The sequence below is a fragment of the Pelodiscus sinensis genome, chromosome 2, assembly GCF_052426305.1.
Source record: "Pelodiscus sinensis isolate ZL-2025 chromosome 2, ASM5242630v1, whole genome shotgun sequence".
Lineage (NCBI taxonomy): Eukaryota > Metazoa > Chordata > Testudines > Trionychidae > Pelodiscus > Pelodiscus sinensis.
Genome location: NC_143053.1, coordinates 141,922,312 through 141,949,376, shown reverse-complemented (window position 1 = coordinate 141,949,376; position 27,065 = coordinate 141,922,312). Strand labels below are relative to the sequence as shown.

The window sequence follows — 27,065 nt, the reverse complement described above, 5'->3', positions numbered from 1 at the left end:
GTGTTATAATTGTGTTGCTGGACTTCTTGCATGGGAGTGCCTTGGCTTACAATGCGTGGCGAATCATATTCTGGCCCCGCACATGACATTCTGGAGCAAGGCAAAGTTACAGTTAATTAATATTAGAAAAAAATCCCTCACCCCCCCTCTCCCCCAAGGGAAGCAGAGGGTTTATTAGCAGAAGGGAAGAACACCGGCTGGCAGGCGCCGCGATGGGCGCTCAGGGGCGCAGCAAGTGCTCTGGGAGGCAAATCGCGGACCCGCCGCGGCTTCCCCAGGAACGTGTTTCTCTCGCCGGCCCGGCCCCGCGGCGTGGGCGGGCAGGACCCGGCCTGCAGTACGGGGGGGGGGGGGAGTCGGCTCCGTGGGAGCCAAGGGGGGAAACCACCCCCCGCACGGGGCCGCGTGCCGGTGGGGCTGGGCTCCCGCGCCGGTGGGGGCAGAGGCGGAGGCTGCTGCGGGCCGGCTCTGTAGGCGGGAAGGTTCCTGCGCCGCAGTCCGCTGCCCCCGCCGCGGGGGAGGGGGGGGGAGGGCTCTGACACGCCGAGACCCGCGCGAGCCCTACCTGAGCCCGGCTGCGCCTCCGCCATGCCGGCTCCGCGCACGCGCAGACGCGAGCGCCCTCCTCTCTCGCCGAACTCTCGGCGCTTCCTACGCCACGCCCAAAAACCCCGGGAGGAGGGGCCAAGAGCGCGCGGCCAAGGAGGGGAAGGACGGAGCGGCGGCTGCCGGGCGGCTCCCCGAACTCTGCGTGGAACGAAACCGGAACGAACGATGTCACGTGAGGGCCGCGGGGCCAAGGCTGCTCGTTAGCTCCGCCCCCCTCCCCGCTCGTTTCTCTCCCGGATGGCAGCGCGCCCGCCACGTCACAGCTTTCGCGGGGTGGGGTTCGTTTCACCTGACGCCCGTTGGGCCGGTTACTGGCGAGCCGCCCCGAAGCGAACAGGAGCCGTGAGCCCTGCGCCCATGGCTCTGGGAGCAGGCACGCTGCGGGGGTTGCGAGCAGATCGGCGCGGAGCTCGCAGCCCGGCTGGCAAGTGAAGAACACGCTCCTCGAGGAGCGCAATGGACTCGGCTCGTCAAAGCCAAAGTCCGGGGGGGAGGCAGCTAGAGTTACAGTCTGTTGTAAGTACCCGGGGGGGGGGGGGGGGGCAGGAAGTTACAAATAGGCTGTTGCGTCTGGCAGACACCTGTGCGCTGCGAGCTCCTTGCTTTACCTCGCAGCGAGACTAATCCGGATTGGAAATAAATTGCGATTGTTTAGTGTAATTAGCCAGTGGAGCCATTTCCCAAGGGCTGGAGTGCCCCCTTACTTGATACGGGCCCTCGCGACTAGATGGTTGTGCAGGAGAGAGGGGTTTTGTGGCTCTATGAAACTTCAGAAACTTCTGCGAGGAAAGCTCAGAGTCCTATGGTCCCGGTACCCAAATGGAGCTCTGGAGGCTGCTGCAGAGAAACCTGCCATTGTTAGCAGTGGGTGTTCTCCTTGCCAAAGCTCTAGCAGCCCTACATTAAAAGATTCTAAGGCAAGAAGGGACTTTCTGATTATATGGTCTGATCGCCTGTATAAATGGCCATAGAGCTTCCTGAAAATAATTCCTAGAGCATATCTTCTAGAAATATGCCCAATCTTGATTTTAAAATTCTCAATACAGGCAGTCCCCGGGTTACGTACAAGATAGGGACTGTAGGTTTGTTCTTAAGTTGAATTTGTATGTAAGTCGGAACTGGTACATATTGTAGGGGAAACTCTAGCCAAACATTTCTCCAGAGCTCAGTTTTATTCTCCCACACCTCACTTCCATTCTCCCACACCTCTCTTCCCTCAGTCCTTTATTCTCAAGCTGAGGTTTCTGCTGAGAAAAGCCGCTCCTCCTCTCCCTGGTCTGCTGGGGGGGGGGGGGGGGCGCTAGCTTCGCGTCTCCCTGGTCTGCTGGAGGGAAGCAGCTAGTGCGGGGTTGCCTCACCCCGTTTGTAAGTAGGGATCCGATGTAAGTCGGATCCATGTAACCCGGGGACTGCCTGTAATCATAATTCACCACCATGATCTTTGGTGAATTATTCCAGTGGTTGATTGCTCTCACCTTTAATAAATTGTGCCTTATTTCTTGTCTGAATTTGTTTAACTAGCTTCTAGCCACTAAATTGTGTTACAGCTTTCTCTACTATTTAACTATTTAATAATTGAAGAGTCTATTATTTAACATTCCCCACTGTTGCTTTAAGGGCATTCCTGTGCCAATCAAGGGGCTCCCTGATTTCTAGCAGTGAGTTTCAGCTGACCTGATCAGTTGAGTTACCTCCACTCCCTGTTATAATCTGTAGTTAAAAGATGTAAATAAATATGTCATTGGAAAATTAATAACTCTGAAGTCATTAATATTTTGGCATGATCTATATCTGGGCAACTCACAAAGGATTATATAAAATTAGGATGAGCGAGTTGATAGTTTTTTTTCCAGACAAAGGAATGTGGGCTTTGTCAGCTTTAGTATGTCTACTATATAAATTGAACAAGGTGTGACCAAAACCAAGAAAAGCTTATTAGCATGTCAGATACACAATTCCATAAGGAAAGCAAAGGGGGTAAAAATGATCGCAAAAGGGGACGCAGTCTGCAGCTAGGAAACCTTCTTGCCTCTTGAAGTAACGTCAGTGAACTCTTTGAGAAATATACTTTACAAGAGTTTACTGGATTTTAAAGAGTCTGGCACAGAGCACCTAAGTTACCTTTCACCTGAAGAAATAAGGAAAACCAGCACTGTGAATTCAGTGAGGATCCTGACTAAGAGCTACTCAGCCATTTTGGGGGTAGAAGAAGAACACTGGTGAAGAAACCACTCTGAATAAAGTCTATAGCTTGTTAAATTAGGCCCTAGCCATTCAGTATTTTTACTTTTGTTTGTAACATTTTTCTTCTTAATCCCAGATGGTCTCATTCACATAAAATCTCCCTCTTTTTGATCCAATAAACTTGTTTTACTTTAAACCAACCCATCCCTTAGATAGAATGGAAGTGATTATTAACTCTTGTCGAGATAACAAGCTGCTATTTCTGTCTCTTTAAAGGAGGGGCAAAGTTAATTTCTTTTTGTGTTCCAGGAGAGGGCTGAATGCTGCAGATTTGGGAAAACCTGGAACTTGCAAAGTGTGTTGATGTCACTCTGCAAACAGTACCTGGGTGGTGGAAGACTGGATGTAAATGCTCAGCCCCTAATGTTAACAAACTCAGGAAATACTAACTCAAGTTCTGATGACTTTGGGCTTAGAACTGCTTGCTTGTATGATAATTGTTGATGACCGGCACTGAGTCATTGGAGCATAGCACTTAAGGCTCCCTGTTGCTGGGCAGGCAGTGACACAACTCTTGACTGATTTTTGACTGAACCCTAAAACATTGCACCCATGTAGATATTTATAGACTGTAATCACATTTCCCCCTTTAATTTTCTCTTTAAGGTAAATAATAGGGATTTAATAGTGTAGTTAATTTAACCGATTAGCAGAAGCTTATAGGTTAATGCTACAGACTACATGCAATTCCTCCTCTTCCCCCACCAGTAAATTTTTAGTAGGCTGGCTTAGTCCTGGCTCATGCTGCTGCAGCTCTGCATTTAAAGTGTATTAGGAACCAGGTGGGCAGGCAGCCTAACTCAGTTCTGGCTCGCACTGGGTCCAGGAGCTCACCCCACTTCTCCTGGGACAGGGGCTGCTGCCTCCCTGCGCACCACAGAGTGACAGGCAGCTGGTCCACGAGGGGAGCTGGTTTTTAAACTGGCTTCCCTCACGGACCAGCTCCCTTCTGGCATTCCACACTACTGCCTCTAATACAGAGGCAGCAGCGTGTAGTGGCAGGGGCCTCCTTGGAGTGGGGCCGGAGCACACTGGCTGCCAGCTCCACCTTCAGGGACCATAGAATAGTCGAGTAACCAGTAAGAATTCATGAGGTTACTCGACTATTCAGTTAACTGATATTTAACATCCTTACTAAACAAACTGAGCTCTTTGAGTGTGTCTGCATTGCGATGTAAGCCCAGTGTTATCAGATCATGAGTTAGCATTTCCTGTGTTTTGTTAATATAGGGGTGGAGCATTTACACTCACCTGAAATCCCAGTGTAGGAATTGTTGAACATTGGGCCCTAGCCTGGGACTCCATCATCTACACTGCATATTCTGAACTAGACACCCTAGTACCCTCCCAAAATATGGCCACTTCAGCCCTTAGTGCAGTGTTTCCCAACCAGGGTTCCACAGAACCCTAGGGTTCCGCAGACCATCGTCACGGGTTCCGTGAGTAATCGTGGAATGAATGAATAAAAAAGAATTTTCTTACAATGTAAGCTGATAAATATATATAACAGCTCTTTACAAAAAAATGTTCTTGACAATAATTTAGCAGTAATTGAATTGAGTTCCCCGCTATCAACTTTTTCTGGCCAAGCAAATGTTTTCATATGTAGGGGTTCCTCGGGATATGAAAAATTATTTCAGGGGTTCCTCCATGGTTGGGAATCACTGCCTTAGTGTATGGTGCAGTGTGAGAAAATTTGACTGTCTCCTACTTGTAAGTCTTCTATTTGTGCATTCAAGGATCTCATTTGCTCTTTAGACCACAACATCACATTGGGAGCTCATGTTAGGCTGATTATCCACAGCAACCTCCTATGAAAGGGTAAGCTTTCTTATGGCTGGGCATGGCATAACACAGGGCTACTCAATATGTGGTCCGTGGGACACATCTGGCCCGCAGCACATTTGCATGAAGCCCGCGGTGCAGTTTGAGTTTACGCAGGACTGGTGGGGCCGTAGGATGAGGTTTCTATCCTCAGCCTCCCGCAGTGTACCTTGAGCCACTTCCCAGGCTGCCCTGAGTTCAAAGACTTGTATCTACCTGACAGCAATTTAAGAAAAACTAAGATATATTCCTTACTGGAAGGTTTCCATACTCAACAACATAGGCATGTGCACGGGGTGTGCCGCAACCCCTCACTTTTCCTGCGGCCATCTACGGGGCATTTTGGCACAGAGAGAGCGCATGCGTGACGGAAGCAACTGGGACCCGACCACAGATGCCAGCCTGAGCCATTTTTTTGCCCCGGGCCCTGCCTGGCCCGGCAGCACCATGCAGCGCCTCTTCTGCGTGCGGGGCCCGGCCCTGCCCGGCAGCACCGTGAGGCGCCCCTTAAAGTGAGGCGCCCCGGGCTTGGACCCGGCCGGCCTGTAGCTTAGGCTGGCTCTGACTCCAGCCCCACAAACAGGAAGGCAGAAAGCTGGCTTAGCTTAAAGGAAGGGGGAAAAATAGGAAGCAGGTGTGGGAGAGGAAGGGGCTTGTGCTGAGGGGAGGGGGACAGGTCAGAAGAAGAAAGGGGAAGGCACTAAGGGACAGGGTAGAGAGACAAATGCCAGGGGGCCAACTGGAGACAATGAGGAAAAGGGAAGGAGGGGCGGTGTCAGTGGGAGGGGAGACAGGCTGATGCTGGGAAGGAGAGGGGAAGGGCATTGGGGTCTAGACAGGAGAGGTGCTGGGAGAAGGCTTGAAAGATGGGGTGGGCATGAGGAAGGCAGGAATGGAGCAAGACGTGTGAGGGCACAGGGGCATGAGGGGAACGGGGGTGGAGTGGTGGGCATCAGGGAAAAAGAGGGCAAAGGGGGCATAGGCAGTGAGAGAAGGGGGAGGCGCCAGGAAGGTGCAGGGGTAAGGGAAGGTACAGGGGCCAGGGGATTCTGGGGGGTGAAGCAGAAGGGTAGACACCTGCAGGGGAGGGACCAGCACCAGAGGAGAGAGGCAGGGCAGGTGTGTAGAGGGAGGTGTTAGGAGCAGAGATGAGGAGGGGTAGCTCACATGATCAGAGTGGGGCTACTGGAGGAGTGGGCACAGGGGAGAGAAAAGAGCTGGTGGAGGGGGGCAGGTCTCAGGAAGGCTGAGGGCAGTGAGAAGGGCAGGAGTCAGGACAGCAGAGGAGGGTGAGGAGTTGGGGGGCAGTAGGCACCAGGGGAGCTGATGGAGCAAGGGGAGGAGACATGGCAGCAGAGGGAAAAGGTAGAGGTTTATAAGATATTTATTAATAACTTGGGTGCCACAGTGGCACATGCAAACAAGCCACATGAGTGCACAACAAAACAAGTGTTTTTGGAAGCAAAGGATCAGCAGGATTTACTGTCGTGTTTAGACAAAGAGACATTCCTGCTTTTCTCACTGATATGACACGCCACTTAAATGTACTCAATTTAAACTTCAATGTTCAAATGCAGAAACATCACATAAAACAGGCCCTTTTTGCAGATCAGCTTTGTAAGAGACTTAACTCCCTTTCCCATCCTCAACTCCCAAGTGACACAGCTGAGTGAATATGATTCTTTTTTGCCTGATTTTTTTTCTTTTATGGAGTACATCTCAGAGCTGAAAACTGATTTTTTTCTCATTTTCTAGATGTCAAATCCCTGAAGACAGTTCTTGAATTTACTGAAAATCCATTTTCAGTTGAGGTAAAGGCAGTCTCACTTTCAGCAGTGAGATTTGGAGTCAAAAGGGCCACGTTTGAAGAAGAAATGATAGAAATGCAAAACAATAGTACAGTAATTCATCACTTAACACATTTTCACGATAGCACGATTTTTTTTTTAGAGAATATTTTTCAAACAACATGACCCCATCCCTGCAATAACACGATTTTCCCTAGGGCTGGCTGGCGGCTGCGCGAGGCTTTCCCCAGCTGGCTTGTCACCGGTAGCTTCACAGGGCTTCACAGGGCTTCCCCTGCCTTCCTGCAAAGCATCTGGCCAGAGGGGGTCACCAGGGAACGGCGCAGCGAGCGGCAAACCTCTGCCGCTTTGTAAGGAGGCAGAGGAAGCCCTGTGAAGCTACCGGTGACAGGCCAGCTGGGGAAACCCAGCTGCCAACTGCAAGCCCCCTTCCTTGTCCTTCCCTTCCCTTCTCCAGAGCCAAACACCTTCCCTCCCTCCTATAACCCAAACCCCTTTCTCCCCCAACCTTATGTCCCGGTCCCAGCTGCTAACAAATGCAGGCTGGAGCTGCGAACGCACGTGCGCTTGAAACACAATCCCCACCTTTTCCATTATTTTCAATGAGAAAATTGACACTGCATAACATGTTTTCACTTAGCACGATCATTTTCTGAAACGTATCTACCGTGTTAAATGAGGAATTACTGTATTCCTAAAAGCTAGGTAAAAAGAAGAGGACACTGAAACATTTTGGATGACCTATGTACAGGAAGACATTTACCCCTCATTACTTAAATGCGCTAACTTGCTTAGGGTCTACATATGTCTGTGAAAGTTCATTCTCCTCCGTGAGAATCAACTCAAAACTGTACACCTCTCTTACTGACAGACATCTGACTGCCTATCTCCGTGGTGCTACAACAGAATACAAGCCTGATGTGAAAAACAGCTGGTAAAAAGTTTGCAGACACAATCTTCACATAGATTGTGCTTATACTCCAGTAAATAATGTATTGGCAATTTTAGTTTGATTTGTTAAAATTTTGAAGCCAAAACAAAAAAGTAGTCAATATAATGATCTTTGGTTGATATGCATTTTAGTAGTTAAATTTCTGGACTGTCATATGGGCGGAAATCGGGTAGATATTGCATTTTATTAATATCAGCAGAACTGACTTAAATGGGGGCTGCGTTTTGCATAGTCTTGCCTTAATCTTAGTATTCACACCCATCACTGTGAGAGAAGCTATTTGCATATATTTACAATATATCTGCATGTACAGGCAGTCCCCGGGTCACGTACAAGATAGGGACCGTAGGTTTGTTCTTAAGTTGAATTTGTATGTAAGTCGGAACTGGCATCCAGATTCAGCCGCTGTTGAAACTGACCAGCAGCACCTGAATCGGACATGCCAGGGGCAGAGCACCTGGGGTGTTGCTGGGGTGGTCCCGCAGCGCCGCTCCTCGGCGCTACTGGACCAACCCAGCAGCACCCCAGCTGCTCTGCCCCAGGTGTTCCCAAGTTAGCTGCTGCTGAAACTGACCAGTGGCTGACTACAGGAAGCCCGAGGCAGAGCTGCTCTGCCCCGGGCTTCCTGGAATCAGCCGCTGATCAGTTTCAACAGCGGCTGAATCTGGAACAGAGCAGGTGGGGCGCTGCCGGGTAGGTTCCCGCGGCGCCGCACCTCGGCACTGCGGGACCAACCCGGCACTGCGGGACCAACCCGGCAGCCCGTAGCTGCTCTACCCCAGGCATTGGCGAGAAAAGCCTGGTCTGCTGGGGGGGGCGCACTAGCTGTGCCCCCCCCCAGCAGACCAGGGAGACGCGGAGCGGCTTTTCTCACCGCGGAGGATGCGCGCAGTGGGACCGCGCACTTCTCAGCAGTCCCGCCGCCCGCATCCTCCACGGTGAGAAAAGCCACTCCGCATCTCCCTGGTCTGCTGGGGGGAAGCGCCCCCCGCCCCGCCAGAGGTGGCGACAGTGGGGGAGGCACCCCGCACTAGCGGGCCCCCCCCGGTTTGTAACTAGGGGTCCAACTTAAGTCGGACTGACGTAACCCGGGGACTGCCTGTATATGCAACCACACTTAAGTTGTGGCCCTTGGCATGTGCTGTGAGTATCATTGTAGCTGCTGGGGCTTCCAAAGTTGAGTAGCCCTGGTATAACTGCTTCCTCATCCCTCAGGTCTGCAGCCAGTGACTGATCCATCTCTGCAGTGGTCTTTCTTTTCCCGTGACTCGGCTCACCTGCCACATTTCTCCCTTTTCAGGGTATTCGTTAACAAAAAGCAAGGGAAATTAACATAAACTAAATACCTGGCAGAGGTGTGCCTGCTTCTCAGGGTCAAGCCCTGAAATCTCTCGAAAGTTTTTGTTGGGAAAGTTCCTGTCTTCTCTTTGCTCTTTCCTCAATAGCTAAGGGTTGAAGTGCTCTGCCCATAAGTGAGCTGTTATGCTTTCCTTTTATTCTTCCATCTGTGCATGTCTTGCAAGTGTGTTTGAGTTAGGGGTGTTAAATTTCAATTAATCATCTAATTGAATAGTCAATGGAATTTCCATCGACTACTCTGTCAATAAAGGGGGGTGCATGCTATCCCACTGCACAATGTACAAGAGTTGACCCCGGTTCTCGTACGTTTCAGAGGGATAGAGGCAGTGGGAACCTACACCAGCAGGAACCGAAGTAGTCTCCACTAGCCCAGGTTCCCCTCATGCCTCTATCTTTGAAATGTACAAGAACCACAGGTGGCTTTTGTACATTCCAAAGGGAGAGGAGCAGCAGTGGGACCGGCGCGAGTGGGACTGTTTCAGTCCCTGCTCCCGCTGTTTCCCAGCTGCTTCCTGACCCCCACAGAGACGGTGCAGGGGGGAACTGGTTTTTCACCGTCATTTGCTTATTGGGTAGTCCACTAGTCACTTCCATGCCTAGTTAGGGCAGAACTGACCGAGCCAGAGCAGCTCCTAAAATCCCTTGTTTAGTATGGGGTTTGTATACTTCGTTGCACAGCCAAATCTTCTTCAGAGTCGCTGCTTCCCAGGACACTGCTTCCCATCTAGTAAATATAGCTTGCATTATCTTTTCCTAGATACAGTATTAGCATTTAGTAAAAGACAAAAGATTTATACGAGCTGAAGAGAAGCCAGAGCATCTGTATTGTTTGTGTCCAGTTACCAGCCTACCCAGATCACTCTAAATCAGTGACTTGTCCTTTTTCATTATTTATCACTCACTCAATTTTTGTGTCCTCTCCAAACTTTATCAGTGATATCATGTTGTCTTTCTGGTCACTGAAAAATGTTAAATAGGTTAGGCTTAAGGACCTATCTCTACAATAGTAAGTTTAGCCCACTCCTCCCAGTTGGGAGTGATGTTGGGGCATGGTGTCTTGCTTCACTCTGCCCACCCAGCTTCCCAACCAGGGTGTGAGATCTTGCCATATATCAAGCACATGTCAGGTGGGAAATTCATAACTGTGCACAAAGAGTATTAGAAGAGGTCCATGTAGCTCACTTAGATGCGGTAAAATGGAGGCATTTACCAGTGTTCTGTAGTAGCCAGATATTGACCAATAAATGGAGCATCTTGCTAAGGAATATTTGGGAGGCCACACAAGTAGAGCACATGTCTAAACCAGCACCATTACAGTCCTGGAAATGGCTATCAACTCCCTGGTAATGTTTTTATATAGATTTTCCAGGACCATTTTTAGGAACTATGTACCTAGTTGTGGTGGATGCCCAATCAAAAGGGCCAGAAGGCTGGGCGTGGAGGGTTGCATGAAAACCACCACAGCTGCACAGACAGCAGAAAATAATTTGAAGTTTGTTTGCAATAAATGGATTGCCAGAACAAGTAATCAGTAACACCAGTCCTCAGTTTAGTTTAGAAGAATTTCAGTACAGTAATTCAAGAAGACACATATTATTTGACATCACCACAACAGCATTACATTTAAATGGCTTGGTTACAAGGTTTGTACAAACTTGTAAGCAAGCCCTGTGATCTATGACAGATGAGAAAGGGTCATTACTGCAGATCTATCATGCTTCTTGCTAGTATAGCAAAACATGATACATGCCACAACAAAGCAATCATTCTGCAATGCTCTTTATGTGCAGAATCTCAGGTTATTAAAGCCAAATCTACCTTTACAAAGCAGAAATAATCGAATCAAGCTGGGACCAGAGCACATCATCCCATACACATAGGTCAAACTACAGTACTGGGGTGTGATTGCTGAGGACCTGATACCTGGCTGCCAGCAAGTGTTAGAGCACAAATGGGTCCTTTGTCTTATACCATACCCAGTATGGTCTGGCCCTGCCACTTCAACCAATTGTCAGATTCAAGGTGAGCACAATGATGAACCTATTTATGTGAATCTGCAGTTATAGTTTCCTAAGCAGTTGCTTATATTGGTTCAGCTTTTGTATAGTGGTTACTATGGTTTTCTTTTTTCTGTGTGCAATCCAGAGTCAGTTGGCCATCATGGCTCCAACTGTATGCATGTATCTGTGTTTATTATCAGGATTTGTGCTATGTTCACAATAAACCACAAGTGGCTCTGGAAAAAGTAGCACAGCACCCCAGGATTTCTAAAGCTGGGATGGGGAAGAAGAGATGGTGCTGGCCACTGTCGGCAGACAGGCTACTGGGCTAGATGGACCTTTGGTCTGACCCAGTACGGCCATTCTAAGCTCAGGGCTCAGGGTCGGGGGTCTCAGTGGACCACCTTGATTTTCATGCCAGCCTGCTCCTGGGTGGCCAGGCTGGCAGCTATCCTGCCCTAGACGGCCACTTTCCTGTGCCTAGTGCGGAGGTCGTGGATGAGGTCCACGATCTCTGCACTAGACCAGGCGGGCGCCCACCTCTTGCGGCCCCGGGCAGGCTCCTGGGAGCTGCCAGCCTGGTCCCGGGAAGAGGCGGAGGGCTGGGTGGCAGCGGGTGGCTGGCTTGAGCCGTGCCAGGTGCAGGGTCTGCTGGCTGGGTGCTGGCAGGCTTGCACCTGGCACGGGGACCGTAGCCAGCCCGTGCCCCTTTAAGAGCTCCGGGGCCGGGAGGGGGGCAGACGAGTTTCCCTGGTGTTGCCCAGAGTGGCTACCAGGGCAAACTGGGAAGGGCTAGCCTCCCACTAGTTCAAATTAAGTGGCTACGCAGCCCTGAATTCGAACTACTTAATTCGAACTAGGTGTTAGTCCTCGTAGAATGAGGTTTACCTAGTTCAAATTAAGCGCACCGCTAGTTCGAATTAAGTTTGAACTAGCGGTTTGCATGTGTAGCGCCTATCAAAGTTAATTCAAACTAACGTCTGTTAGTTCGAATTAACTTTGTAGTGTAGACATAATAGTTATACTGATTGATGTAACAGGCATGACACATGGAGGGGGATGAAGGGTCACATGCCCCAGACACCATGGGTGGAAGAGGCCAACCAGCAGCCACCAGAGAGGGCTAGTGGTGGGGAGGGGCTGGTGCGTGCAGCATAGGTCCATCCCCTCCCTACACTCATAGGCAGCAGTGGGGGAAAGCTGAGCAAACGGCCGCAGCAGCTTTCCTTTTTTGATATGCCACTCGGAGTTGGGGCGGGACCACCCTACACTCTCTGGTGGGAAACAGAATGAGGCTGCCAGGGGAGCAAAGCTGCTGGGGCTGCCTTGTTCCACTTCCCCCTCTGTTACCAGTGAATGAGCTCTAGTGATCACTGAAAACAAAACACCTCTCAGGTAAGTCTAAGCCTCTCAGTCTTTAACCAATAGGAAAAAAAAAGGCTCCAAGATTAGATAGGAGATCTTAGATATTTCCCTCCCTTTCTTTCCTTCAGTGGTTTGGCATGGTTACCCTCTGGTTTGCAAATGAAGTTGGGTTTTGGGTGATTCTCTCATTCAGAGCAGGCTAAGTACTGTTCTGATGTCCTTTACTGATTTGTAACCCAATATTACCCAAAACTGATCACTTTGGCAAAATAGTTCTATATGCAGAGGCAGAATAGGCAGGTTTATACCAGTGTTTCCAAATGGTGTTCCAGGAACCCTGGGGTTCCTCAAAGTGAAAATAAGGGGTCTGTGAGAAAATTCCATTACAGCATTTTATGATTTTAAAAAAATATTATGTGATTTTTGTTTTTAAATATGTGCAATTAAACTAAACGTTGATCTCATTACCTTCTTTAGCATTTGTTTATTATTATCCTTACTTATTTGTGGTCTACTTTTTCAGCTCCATATATTAGACTGTTATTAGGGGTTCCGCAAAATTCTTTTGAGGTTAAAAGGGTTCTGTGGTCAAATAAAATTAGGAAACACCGGTTTATACAAATACGATCTATTCCTGAAGTCTTTCCCGAGTCCATCGCTAGGTGTCAGGGGAGAGCTCATTCAGATCCTGCTTACATATTCTTTTCTCCATCTTTGTAACATATTTAGATGTATTCCCGTTGTCTATTTTCCTCTCATTTTGACAGAAAAAAATCTGAGTTTTTCCTGATTAAGAATTAGTTGAAAAATAATGTATTCATCTAAAAAAAAATGTTGTTTAGATTTTAGCAAAAAGTCCATTCTTCCTAACTACATCTTTTTTTCATATAGTTACCAAAATTATTTTTGAAGATTAAAGCGCAAAAATCATTTTTATCCTTATTTTTTAAAATAGGCTCTATCACCTAAAAAATCTAAATTTGCATTAGTGCCATTCACATGACAATACTTTGTCTCATTATTTTTATCCTTATTTTTTATCGATACCTGAATTACTTTATCACAAAAATTAATGAATTGGCTCTGTCTGACTGTGAGAGCAGATCCTGGATTGCTAACTACCCTGCCCAGCTTAATGGCCAGGGAACTTTGACTGGAATTGGTTCAGTCTGACTGAAAGACCAGAGCCCTGGGGGCAAGTCACTCCACCCTGAGAACTAGAGAAACTGTCTCTTGCTAACCATTGCCCTGTCTGGCTGAGAGACCAGAGCCTGGATTATTGATTGCTCGGTCCTGCCTGGAGCCTAGGAAGATTGATTCTGATGGGCGTGCCTGATGGAAGGGCTGCATCTTGTGGGACTAATTCCGCTGCTCTGCTGGGAAGGACAGGGGCAAACCCCATCCCGTCCTCTCTATAAACTACTATTTCCCATACTCTAGGACAGCTCCAGCAGCACTGCAGTGGGGAGGCATGGCTCCCCTCAGCTGCAGATGACAAGGGGTGGTATTCACTTTATAGTCTTCCTAAACCTCCCCCACCCTTTCCACACAATATATCTTTCTCTAAGGGTTCATTTTCCCAAGAAGCACACAGGTACCCTAACAGAGTTAAATATAAAATCTCACGGAGTTATTGGACTATAAACTATTCTACAACACAGTTCTTGTACAACATGTATTAAAATCATTGAAAGAGGTGGAAAGGGCCCACACTTTCTACACTTGAAGTGCCAGAGTGGGGAGCAGCCTTGACACTTGTACATGCACAAATAAAAAGAACAAATATTGATTTAACAATAATTGATCAGTGAAGATTCAGAAGGTCATGGTGGTGTTATGAGGGAGGAAGAAATTGCTTGAGATCATAGGTGAGGGAGAGCAACAGAGACAGCACTGTGATGTGTACAGGGCTGGTGATGGACTTCACTGGGCAATGCGAGAGGGCTTGGCTCTAGGCTCCATATAGATAGTACCTCAGGTGGAAGTAATGGGGAGGCAACCAGCCCTCATCACCACCAGACCATGCTGCATAGGACTCCAGTGGTGATTTTTAAAAGGGCCCAGAGCTCTGGCTGCAGCAGTGGCAGCAGCCCAAAGCCACAGGCCCCTTTAAATTGCTAGGCCCAGAGGCAGCTACTCCCTTTGCTCACTCCTGTCAGCAGCCTTAGGTGTGTATCAAGGATGGAGGAAGATACCTGCAACATACTACACCATTAGTCAGATTCTAATGAGGTTGTAAATCAGAATTATTGACAAAAAATTGCTGTAAAGTGGATTAAGTCCCTGCATCTTTTTAAAACTGTACAATAGTTTATAGCAGTGTTTCTCAAACTGTGCTTCACGGAGCCCCAGGGTTCCACGCGACATCTCCAGGGGCTCCACAAGGTTGACAAACTGGAAACATCGATAGGTACAACACATACAATCAGTGGACCGCTGGAGCTCTGCAGGGCCGGCCTGAGCCATTTTGGCGCCCAGGGCCTGGGCACGCGGTGCCGCCCACAGGCACACGGAGCATGCGCGGGCCCGCCCCTAGGGAGCACGGGCCTGCCCCTGAGGCACATGTCGCATACGCTGCCCAGCCTGGCCTAGCCACCGCTGCTGGTGAGCAGCACCTGGCTGTGCAGGGCCCCGCAGCCGTGGCAGGAAGGACGCTGCTGGCTGGCGCCACTGGGATGTGGGGGGCACTGTGGGAGCCGGGCAAGCGGCGCCTGATGGCAGCTACAAGGGACGCCACGTGCCCCTTACAACTGCCATCAGGCGCCCACCATCGGTTGTCGCCCTGGGCAGCTGCCCAGCTCACCCACCCTTTAGTCTGGCCCTGGGGCTCTGCATACATTTTTATGCATGTAAAGGGCTCCAGAGCCCAAAAAGTTTGAGAACCACTGTTTTATAGTATAATCACGCAATGAGATTTCATGTTTAACTGCATTAGGTAATATGGTTTAACAGTAAAATTATGCTGGAAAAGACAGGACTGTTATAAACGAGAGAGTTCAATATGTGGATGATATCTTAAGTAACGCAGTCATTTGCAGCAATATGTTTTCATGTAACACAATCTTGTGTGAATTTGACAACTATGCCACTATGCAGCCCACTTTTTTTGACTGTTTAAAAAATGTGCCACCTTTCAGAATACTGCTGGGCTGTGTCTAGACTGCATCCCTTTTCCGTAAAAGGGATGCAAATTAGACACATCGCAATTGCAAATGAAGCGGGGATTTAAATCCCCCCCGCTTCATTTGCATAAACATGGCTGCTGCTTTTTTCCGGCTCGGGGCTTTGCCGGAAAAAAGCACCAGTCTAGACGGGGATCTTTGGAAAAATAAATCCTTTTCCGAAAGATCCCTTATTCCTCTTTAAAAAAAGGAATAAGGGATCTTTCAGAAAAGGCCCTTGTGTATGGCCAATTGTATATGCTCCTGAGGCTTTTTTCCTATATTTTCGAGTCCCTTAGTCAGTTTTTGGTGAATGCATGGTCTACAAAAACACTGGAAAACTGTCTGCAAGGAAAGCAGAAAACCTCCTCTGCCTGCTTACTGTACAAATTAATTTTTGTAGTATTCCAATGTAAATAAATGAACTTGCTGACCAAAAGCAGTTCTTGATTATTCATGTATCCTGTTGCATTTGTCCCAAGCTCCAAAGTAGGAGATGTACTGAGGTTGTTACCATTAGAAACTATAGAACTCTTAGGCTGATTTAATAAACATTCTTCCTGCCAATCAGGACCCAATACATCTCTGCAGCAGACAGCTAATTAAGACTAAATCTCAGTCACTTATTTCCTTTTCTAGAATATCATTGCAATCTTTATTTATTCTGAGTGTACCTCTGGTTTCCACAGCCATTTTTTTCCAGATACTGGTTTTCTGGAGTCCACTCCAAAAATGTTTCAAATATCATCTTCATCTCTGAGGTAAGATGAGAGATATTCCATGTCAGGGGCACCAGAAAGGAGTGGGGGTGGGAGCAAGGGCACTATTACTTTTGCAAGTGGTTCTGCCTCTCCCTGGTTGGCCCTCCTGCTGCTGTGTGTGCTGATGCCAGAGCAACTCAGTTGAGGTAAGTGATGGAGGGGAGGAGAGGTGCATTCACGCAATGAAGGGGTTGTGGGAGAAGGGGTGGTGAAGCATGAGCAGCTGTGGGCTGCAGGGGAAGAGATGGAGTGAGGATGGGATGAGGCAGAGCAAGGGCAGGAGCTCAAGGGGAAGAGGTAGAATGGGGACAGGAACAGAAGCAGCATGGATGGGACCATTATCTGAGGGCTTGTTCAGTGACAGCACTCTGAAAAGGTGGGCTGGCAGCATGCCTTCACTGGGAGGTGCGTTATATCCTGTTTGAGGAGTCTTAGCATCTCTGGGCCTCTTATGCCCACTGCCCATGCCAGGAAGTGTTGGCTAACTTGGAACTTGTGAAGATGAACTCCAGTAAGCACAAAGGGAACTAAAAAAACCCATTGTTTCCTCTCTCCGAGGCTATGTCTACACAGCATCATTTTTTTGGAATAACTGACATTATTCCAAAATAATAAAGTCCATGTCTACACTACAAGCAGTTATTATGACATAATGTCAAAATAATAGCGAGCTGGAGGACTTCTTACTTCGACTCCTATAACCCTCATTATACGAGGATGCTCTTTCTCGGACTTCCTGCGGTATAGACAGCGCCAGAAGCTGAAATAAGCTATTTTGACTTGCGCTACATCAATTGCATAGATTAAGTTGCATAGCTTATTTTGCCTTTAGCCTTGCTGTGTAGACGTGACCCCAGGGACCACTGTGGAAGTCAGAAGCATGACTGAGCAAGTAAGCCAGGACAAAGCATCACACTAAATGTAATAGCTTGTCACACAGTCTGGGAAAAAAGGCTGACAAACTGGAGGAATAAAGCTTGGTGATATGGAGATTAGTCCCACAGCTTTTGTTGGATTTAGGTAGTTAAATAATAATAAACACAGAGGGTGCTGCTCCCTAAATACCATAAGTAAGTGATGGATAACTTTTTGTCCCCTTTATACTTTCTCAAAGTCCATTGTTTTTGCTTCATCAACCAGGAAAATCTCTGATAGTTTAGACTCCAGTGTCTTCCCTTGGTGATTTCATATCCTCATGTTAATTTGCCTCCACTGGTTTTGATTTACCTTAGCTTTGTTTACCTTCGCTGCAAATATATTTTCATTGTCCTCTGCCAGTAATCAAGCCAGTCAGACTGAGAAATCCAGGTTTCTTTGTCTAGGGAATACTTGATGTATACACTGCCTCCAAAACACATAGTCAGAACATATTTCTACCACGTGCACAATTCTTTATACAGAGCTTGTAAGTATATTCATGACTAGGGTGAAATGTTTCAGAGGGCCAGCTTTCATAAGAAAGCTTGCTCAATATACTTCTATAGTACAATAATATTATGTAACCCTTCTGCCTGTTGGAGGCAGCAACAGCCAGAGCTGGGGTCAATATCTAGGGGTTCCTTTCTATTGAGCCAATGCAGGACTGGCTCAAGCCCCAACCCAGTAACCTGAGACATTTACATACCACCCCTGGGTGCCTCTAAGAGGCAATACTTCCCCGCTTTGCAAGCAGAGTATGAAGAGAAACTTAATAAAAGGAAGAAATTAACTCCGTGCTAATTTGGAAAACTACTGCAAAGAGGGTTCACAAACAAACCATGAGTAAAAATCCAACTCAAGTTGGTTGGGCAGTGTCTTTTCCGCATTAGGTTCTTGAGTCCAGCAAGCCAGAGGTCTCCTTTACAAGCCCAAGCCTTCTCTGCATTCCACTCACAGTTGCTGTCCTTGGTCAGTGCAAACCCAGAGTTTAGATGTGCACCTGTAGAGTTACCTCCAACCCTGAAGCGTGGGTAGGGAGAGGGATGGGAAGTGGCCTCTCTACCAGCTGCCCTGCAGGCCATCAGTCAGCATCTGCTGTCATCCACCTCTCAGCTGTGACCTCTGCACATTAGTCTGAGTAATTTTGGACAGAAACAATGTCACATCTCAAGTGATTTCAGCTCCCAGTGATTTTAGCTCTTAGCAGGCAGGGTAAAAGAAACACAGTTCAACCACAATTAAAACAACAAAGAGGTTTCTAATGAAGCTTAGTTAGCTCTATTCTTTTAACAGTGGAGAAAAGAGGTCAAACCAGTCCAGGCAATCCCCCGGGGAAGGACCAGAATCTCTGCCCCAAGCTTTCCATACTCTCAGAGCTCTAGCACACCAGCCTCTAATTAGTCAGGACCTTTCTGCTAAATGTGAACCCTTTCCTTTGGGACAGATTAAGCACAGTCCTGCTTTTTTTTATTCCCATAATAATTACACATTGGTAACAACATTTCACTCTACCAACAATATTCAGTGCTAACATAGCTGGTATTGGGTCACAGTTGATTACAGTGAGTAAAACTCTACTCCATTTGCTGAATATCTAGCACATCTAAGCAAAACAGGAGCAAACTGTATTTACCTAGACATGTTTAGGGTCTCTCCCTACTTCCAGCAAGCAGTCAGTGAAGCCAGCCCACTGACTGGAAAGGAGAGGAAAAAGTGGGCAATTGCCCAGGGGCCCAGAAATGTAAAAGGGCCCTGAACCGCCTGATTACTGCTGCTGTAGCTCTGCTGAAAAGCATCTCTGAATTGAAAGATGTTTTTTATATTCCCTGTGCAGGATTACTGGGCCTCAGACTCTGCATTGGGGTATTTCAAAAGTATCTTTCAAACAATAGACACTGCTGTCGCTTTCCCCAGAGCAGGTGGGTTCAGTCTGGGGAAGGAGGGACTGTCATGGGGTTCATCCCAGCAGGTCGGGGAAGGGGCTGGGGTACCCACTGATTTCTACCCTGGGGCCCAGAATTACTGTTGGTGGGCTTGCAGAGAAGCATACAATTATATACAACAATCAGTTAATTCAATTGTTTATTCCTTCAGGTTCAGACCCCTCGTTGTCCCCCAGAGTGTCTGGACCTTGAGGGTATGACTATAATGCACCATGGGTTGAAATAAGATAAGCAACTTAAGCTACGCAAATTGAATATCTTATTTCGATCTTATTTTGAAATTTTGCACTGTCTACACAGCACTTACTTCTAAATCAATCGCTATTCTGAAACATCCCTTACTCCTCGCGGAATGAGGTTTACAGGGACGTCGGAATAGCGAGCCCGTTATATTCCAAAATAACAGGTGCGCTCAAAAGATGCAGAACAGCTATTCGAAATAGTGATGCAGTGTAGATGTAGCCTCAGTGTCCTGATCCTGTTTTAGGGTATGCCTAGACTTGCACCCTCTTTTGAGAGAGGGATGCAAATGAAGACATTCGAAATTGCAAATGAAGCCGGGATTTAAATATCCCAGCTTCATTTGCATATTCAGGTTATGGCACTATTTTGAAATAGCGTTATTTTGAAATAACAGACGCTGTTAAGACATGGTTATTTCGAGTGAAAACCTTTCACTCAAAATAACTGGTAAACCTCATTATTTGAGGATTAAGGGTTTTTTGAGAGAAGAGTTTTCTCTCAAAATAACCGCGTCTTAACAGCATCTGTTATTTCGAAATAGCGCCATAACGCAACTATACAAATGAAGTGTGGGATATTTAAATCTCTGCTTCATTTGCAATTTCGAATGTCTTCATTAGCATCCCTCTCTCGAAAGAGGGTGTAAGTGTATACATACCCTTAGGCTATGTCTAGACTGCAAGCCTCTTTCGAAAGAGGCTTTTTCGAAAGATACATTCGAAAAAGCCTCTTTCAAAAAAGAGCATCTAGACTGCAAGCAGTACTTTCAAAAAAGCAAGCCGCTTTTTCAAAAGAGAGCACCCAGGCAGTCTGGATGCTCTCTTTCGAAAACGCCCTGTTTGCAGTCAAGAACGCCTTTTTTCAAAAGAGCACTTTCGAAAAAAGGCGTTCTTCCTCCTGAAATTAGTTTTACTACCGTCGAAAGAAAAGCCACGTTCTTTCGATTTAATTTCAAAAGAACGTGGCTGCAGTCTAGACGCAGGTGAAGTTTTTTCAAAAAAGGCTACTTTTTTCGAAAAAAACCCTGAGTCTGGACACAGCCTTTGAGATTAAAAGGTAACTAAGTAGTTTTTAGTAGGGCAAGAAAATTTTAAATCAATTATTCCTGTTTGGTTTATCATGTATAACTTATGCTATTTGGAAATGCACTATGGGCTTGTCTAGACTACGCCAAAGTGCCAAAAGAGGATATGCAAATTCCACGGGAATTTGCATATCTTCTTCTGATCTCACTTTCGAAAGCGGAACTTTCGAAAGTGAAAGTAGTTGGGATGCATTTTTTTCGGCAACCCTCCTCCCCTTTTTAAAAAAGCCATGTAAATTTTTTGAGGAAGAGCGGCTTTTCGAAAAAGGAGGGGGGTGTCTGGAAGAAAACGCATCCCGACTACTTTCACTTTCGAAAGCTCTGCTTAACACCATCTTGTTAAAGTGTGTACTCCTGGAGGCAAGACGTGAAATAAGCTTGGTAAATAGAGGAAAAATAACAGAATTTAATTTTAAGATTCTTAATACTCACTAATTTGCGTACTTCAAGACTGCTCCTTAAATTCTATAAACTAACTTTAGAATGACTTAAGTAATTTTAAATATTTAGCTCAGTTTCATAGGCTTTAATTAAGATCACACTGGCTGTGTCTAGATTATGCTGAAGTGCTCAAATTCTGCGGGAATTTGTATATCTACTTCCAATATATTTTAAGTTACAATAGCATTTTCATATCCCTTTAAATAATTAAAGAACAATTATATCACATCTCTTGGCAATGCTTTGCAAACAATGGTCCATCAATAGTGTTGAGGTCTTGATGATACGGTTATGTTGCTTCGCTGGAAGGTTGCATCCACTTGAATTTCTATTGTGAGTTTTGTTCCTCTTAGATATATTGTTACTTACTTGCTTCTTGAAGGTGGGATGAGATTAAACACACACTGAACACAAGTACATAAACGTGAGCAAAGAAAGTCTCTCATTTCAAAGGAATTAATAATCTATTATTTTTAATAGTCTCACTGAAAATAGGAGAGAGGCCTCTTCTAGGAATTAGACTAGACTCAAATGTAGTCTATCATTGGCTCAACACCGTCAGTGCATGGTTGTGATGGTGTCTTCAGCTCATGAATCTACAATCTGTTAATACGGAGCAAGGCTTTAATTCTCCTTCAGTTTAATAGCTTTGTTGTTTTTGTGGCAGAATATTCTCAGAACGTTGTTTAAGTTTTTTATGTTATTCCGCTCATTTTCTGAAACATTATCAACCAGATTTTAATAGGAATTGCAATTTTGCTTCAAATGAGTCCAGAAACTCCTATTTCCTCTCTTTAAGTCTTTCAGTTCTTAAAAATAGTTATTTGTACTTAAATGATGCACAGTGTTTTTAAACTTAATATGTCATTTAAGCAATTTTTTTATTTTCTTAATCTTTGAAGTTTTTCTTTTGTCGTGATCTTGGTAAGGGGTACCTTAAGCATTGCTAGAACACCAATTAATATAAATATTTGTACACTCAAATGGCTTCTAATATTGGTAATTAGTGACAGAAAGGTCACTTATTTTTTTTGCACATAAAACACCTTACTATTCACATAATGATATCAGTACGTTATATTAAATGCCTGCTATTAGACACAAAACATCTGCAAATTTTCATATCGAAAGGAAGTATTTGATTGACCAAGGTTTTCACCGTTAAGTGAAAACATGAGTCTAGAAGTAACCAATAATTTTGTACAAAAAAAATTGCCAACCAGATATAAACTCAGGTTTAAAGAATGAAGGCTTTTCTGCATGACAGAGTATAAAAGAAATCAATTGCAATAAACTTATGTAGAATTCTTTGTAGGGGTTTAAAAATAAAAGTTTTCCTTTTTGTAAAAGAAGAGGAGTTAAGAGGCTTGTTTAATTATGACTTAATTTATAGCCATATAAACTATGGAGGATTCATGAAAGGATATGGACGAGAACTGCACAAAACAGAACAGTGTGGAAAACGGTGCACTGGTGACATGACTAGCCGCACTGATGAAATCACAGATCTTCCAAGTATTCCAAGTAATTTATAGCCAACACATCTCAACACGTCTCACTCTTCTTTGGAAATATCCCAAATAGAGAATATTTTACACACTTTTGTAAAACTAAATCTCCCTCTAGCCATGAATATCTCAAGAAGTGTTTTTTTCCTTGAGAAAAAGATCTAGACTAGACTCAAATGTAGTCTATCACTGGCTCAACACCGTCAGTGCATGGTCGTGATGGTGTCTTCAGCTCATGAATCTACAATCTGGCTGGGGACCTATACAAACAGGATGTGTGCTTTTTTTTAGGGAAGACACTCTTGTAGGTAGTTTGTCTTTTAATGAAATGGTTCCTATATTTATAATCTACCATTTCTAATATATTTACAACTAGAAGACTTCCCTGTAACTGTCCGAGGCCAGGGCCAGCCTGGGGCAGTGCAGGGCTGCCTGGCCTGCTCGCTGGCTTCTCCCCAGGACAGGCCTGAGATGGCAGGGGTTGCACAGGCTGCCTGCCAGCTTTTCCAGGGGCCAGCCCAGGGCAGGGAGGATCTTGCAAGTCACCCACCAGCTTCTCCTTGGAACTGACCCAGGGCAGCAAGGGTTGCGTAGCTCGTTTGGTGGCTATTCCCCAGGGTCAGCCCAGAGTGACAGGAGTCGTGTGGCAGTGATCAGCTGCTCCTTGGGACACGGTCTACACTACAGAGTTTTTGTGCAAAAATGGCCGTGTTTCCACAAAAACTTGTGGAGCGTTCACACCTCAAATGTGTTTTTTCACAAGTAAAATGAAAGAACAGAGGGGGGGTTTCCGGTGTAGGTATTCCTGTTTCTCTGAGGAATAATTCCTTTTTGCGCAAGAGGATGGGGAACAGGGGGGTTTTGTGCAAAAAGAGGCAATTGAAAAAAAGCACAGGTGCCCTGGTGGCCATTCTGTACATAGCAATCAGAGTTTCCTTTCGAGAGAGCATCCATACAGTCTGGACTCGCTCTTGCGCAAAAGCACATCTTTTTTGATGCACTTTTGCAGTGTGGATGAGCTCTTGCGCAAGAAGTTTTTGTGGAAGATCTTTTCTGCAAAAAGCTTTTGGCGCAAGAAGCCTGCAGTGTAGACATACCCTGGGGCAGGCCGGAGTGGTGGGGATTGTGCTGCTTGCCAGCAACTTCTTCCCAAGGTTGGTGTGCTTGCTACCCCCTGTGGTCACTTGTGAGTATACTTGTCCCTGTTCTCACACCTCTCCCTTCAGGGCCGGCCCACAACATTTTGGCACCTGAGGCAGGTAGCTCAAATGACATCCCCATGCCCCCTTGCTTGGGCCAAAACTTTGAAAGGTCTTAATTCTGCCTTATTCCTGTTCTACTCCTCTCATGGTACTGCTCTACTACCTACATATGCACCAGCAACAGACACAATTTTCTACACTCTGGGTCCTAGTAGCGTTCACCCCACCCCACCCCAGTCTGGCACCTGAGGTGGCCTCCTCAGTTTGCCTCATGGTAAGGCCAGCCCTGTCTCCCATTCTGTTTTATGTGAAACAATCACATTCTATGCACATCCCATTGTCCTGGCACAACCCAAGCCTGACCTTGCTTTCAGTTATGATAAGAGGAAGTTGCATAGCAAATTTGGTGGTCCTAGCTTTTACCATTTAGGAGGAGTTCTTGAATAAATGGACTCAGACAGATGGACAGACACAGTCAGACAGATGCACAAATGCTAAAATATATAGCAGATTAGACTCTTATCAAATATTCTATACAAAGCACAGATGACAATAATACATCTTTATATACATAAAGAGAGACTGCAAAATAAAATATTAAAGTATATTATATCATGGGGTATATCAGTGGTCTCCAACCTTTTTACACCCATGATCACTTTTTAAGTCTCAGAACAGGCAAAGATCTACCGCCCCGCCCCTTCCTTGAAGCCCCGCCCTCTCTATTCTCCTGTCCATCACTTGCTATCCCCAGTCCTTATGCAATATATAAAATTAAAATCACATGTTTATAGTTATGAAATAAATGGTCTGTTTTTAATTCATGCTATTTAATGTCAAATGAAGCATTTACAATTATACATTTTGTTCTCTGCTATTTTGTAAATCTAAAATCAAGTATTGATAATTATATATTTTTTCTTCCAATAACAAAGTCTCAGTGTGACACCTGTGACTGAACAGTATCTGCCAGTGTCTTGAAGTCTGAGTTGTAGTCTGAGACTGCTAGTTGTACAAGGCATCTGTGATCCTGCGCTCAGCCTGGGAAGCTTGCTCCAGCACAGCTGGAGCTAGACACAGCCTCCCTGAGCTGAGCGCAGGGCAGCCAGACTGGAGGGAAGAGAAGTGGCTGTCCGGCCAGCTGGCCATCAGGCTCAGCCAGAGTGCACCAAGCTCCTCGTGGGCAGGCGCAGAGGAGAAGCTGCCAATCAGCTGGAGCGTGGGGCAGACTCTTTCAGCTGAAAGCCACAGTCAGTTTGCTGGGGTGTTTCAGCCCTCCTGACCTCCCAGCTCCCACCATTCCTCGCAGCTACTCACCTGTGTTGTTGCTCGGTGAGTAGCTGCTCCTCAAATGAAGAAATCTAATGTAAATGTACTGCGAAGGTGCGCAGTTCAGAGAGGGCTCAAGAGCTACTCTTAGAGCCCCTGAGATCTACTGGTAGATCACGATCTACTGGTTGGTGACCACGGGGGTATATTCTATAAATTTACTTGGAGGCAATATAGCTTTAGGGCTAAGGAGGTGTCATCCTGTTTGACAATTTTAGCACCTGTCACTAGTTGACAAAACATTCCCTAGAATTCTTTGAATTATCTCAAAATGTTTATTTAATTAAATGAACACTCAGAAACACAAGCATGATAGTTATTTTCAATCAACCATCATGTTTATGGAAGTAATTGCAAGTAATTCCTAAAATTAAATAAATGAAGGCATACTTTTAATAACCTAAAATAGTAATAAATTAATGTTATTAATGCCCATTTTTACATTATTGAAGTCTGTCCCCCTACAATATGCAGAATAATTAAGAGTGCTACTCAGAAGTTTAGAATTTATGTAAGAATTTAAGGCAGTGGTTATCTATACAATTAAAGGAATTTATGGAAGAGGCAAGAATTAATAGTTGTGCTTTTAGGCCATAAAGAATGAGAGAAGCATCTGTCTCTAAAGCAGAGCAGCTTAGGATGGGCTTTTGAATGCATATGTTATATCTTTCAAAAACTATTTACATAGGCAACTTTCAAGAACCATATGTAAGAGGCAATGTGATAAGTGTACTGTAGTATGACTGAATAATATTAATTTGGGAAACTTCACTTTTCATTTCCCTGGTGTTTTCAACATTTGCTTCTCTTATGCTTGAGCTGAAAAGGTCTGTCGAGTGTTAAAGTGCATTATGCTTCCTGTCGCTTCTGTTTAAATTTAGAGCTGAAACACTGATCTCTAAAAATCAAATGTTTGAACCAATGACGTCATAGACTAACAGGATTAAGGTAGATTTAGTTATAAACTGAAGGGTGATCTGTATTCTGTGGTATTATTTTTGAATCAGGGATTACAAGCACTACTTATTCAGAACCATATTATGGCCATATCCAGCTCAGCAATTCAGAATGCAGTTCTGTTATGCAAACACAAGCATTTCATATGAATCACAGATGTTGTTGGAGAACATGGATCAGCTTTATGTATATAGATTAATCTTCCTTAGCCTAAAAAATTATACAAAGTAATAATAGTGCAGCAAAGGACACCATATCTGTTCAGGAAGAGCTGCAAAAAGTGAATGCTGAATGTTAAAGAACATTTCACTTTTCTGCACTATACTTAAAATTCTCACAATCGAACAACTTTGTATAGCTTTGGTCTATACTAGGGAGTTATTTTGAAATAACTCCCTCCCCCCCCTTATTTTGAAATAATAAGTGGAGCGTCCATACTATCTAGCCCATTATTTCCAAGTAAAGGGCCGGTTATTTTGAAATCTGTACTCCTGCTTTCCTTGCGGAAGAAGCTTGTTTCAAAATAGTTATTTGGGGAGTTATTTCAAATTTAGTTATTTCAAAATAATTTCCTAGTGTAGCCATGCCCTTAGATAGCTCAGTATTAGGGTTGGGTCTTACTCCCATCCCTAATTAAGAAAAACTAATAATCTGTGTATAGCTAGATTAGCCCCCTGCCATGACTATAGTTGCTTGTCTTGAGCTAAAATGGGTATAGATTTGAAAACATTAAAAAATGCTGTAGGGTAAACTGAGGCAGCCCTAAATGTGCTAGTAGGCCTCTAAACAGCATAACTCCATTCTAGGATTAAGGCCTGGGAACACCACAGTCAGGATAAGAACTGCAGACAGTAAAAGACCCTGGGCACCATAGCAACCACGTTCTAAACACTCGGACAGGGTCTCAGTTGGTAACGTAACACATTTTGCTTAAGATAACATTCATAAAATTTGCTTAAACTGTCTTGCTTCACTCCTAGATAATAAGCCTGAGAACCAAGCGCTGCACCAACTCAAGGCCATACCCGCCTGCTATAGCAACATCATCATCTATGCAGACTAAAATGTTATTACTGTTTTGCTGACATGTTTTGGCATTTGAACAATAACCACCTGTATATTAATTAACGAGCTGTTACTTTGCAATGGGCGGAGATATTATGTAATCTTTAGTAGTTCTATTGGCTTATGTGCTCATTTCGTCTTGCTGCTAGACCTATCAAATCATTTTTCCTCCGTCCACCTGCTGACTATATAACCTATTGTATAGTGTTAATTAACCAGTGTTCACCAGGGTAACCCCTGCGTGTCACTCCATCAGCTGGTGTAATAAATCCTCCGCTTGTTTTCACCTGCA

At 45.4% G+C, this 27,065-nt stretch overlaps 1 protein-coding gene and 1 long non-coding RNA gene across 2 annotated transcripts in view; one reads left to right on the top strand and one right to left on the bottom strand.

Moving 5' to 3' along the window:
- NFX1 (nuclear transcription factor, X-box binding 1) overlaps positions 1–746 on the bottom strand; it is a 92,275-nt gene extending 91,529 nt beyond the window's left edge. Inside the window, exon 1 of the mRNA XM_075921512.2 lies at positions 566–746. Coding sequence (XP_075777627.2) covers positions 566–590 — 25 coding nt within the window. The 5' untranslated portion in view covers positions 591–746. The remainder of the gene's footprint in view (positions 1–565) is intronic.
- On the top strand, positions 716–27,065 carry LOC142827229 (uncharacterized). The gene is made up of 2 exons (XR_012901814.2): positions 716–1,125; positions 26,689–27,065. It is a non-coding gene; the product is annotated as an uncharacterized LOC142827229 (long non-coding RNA).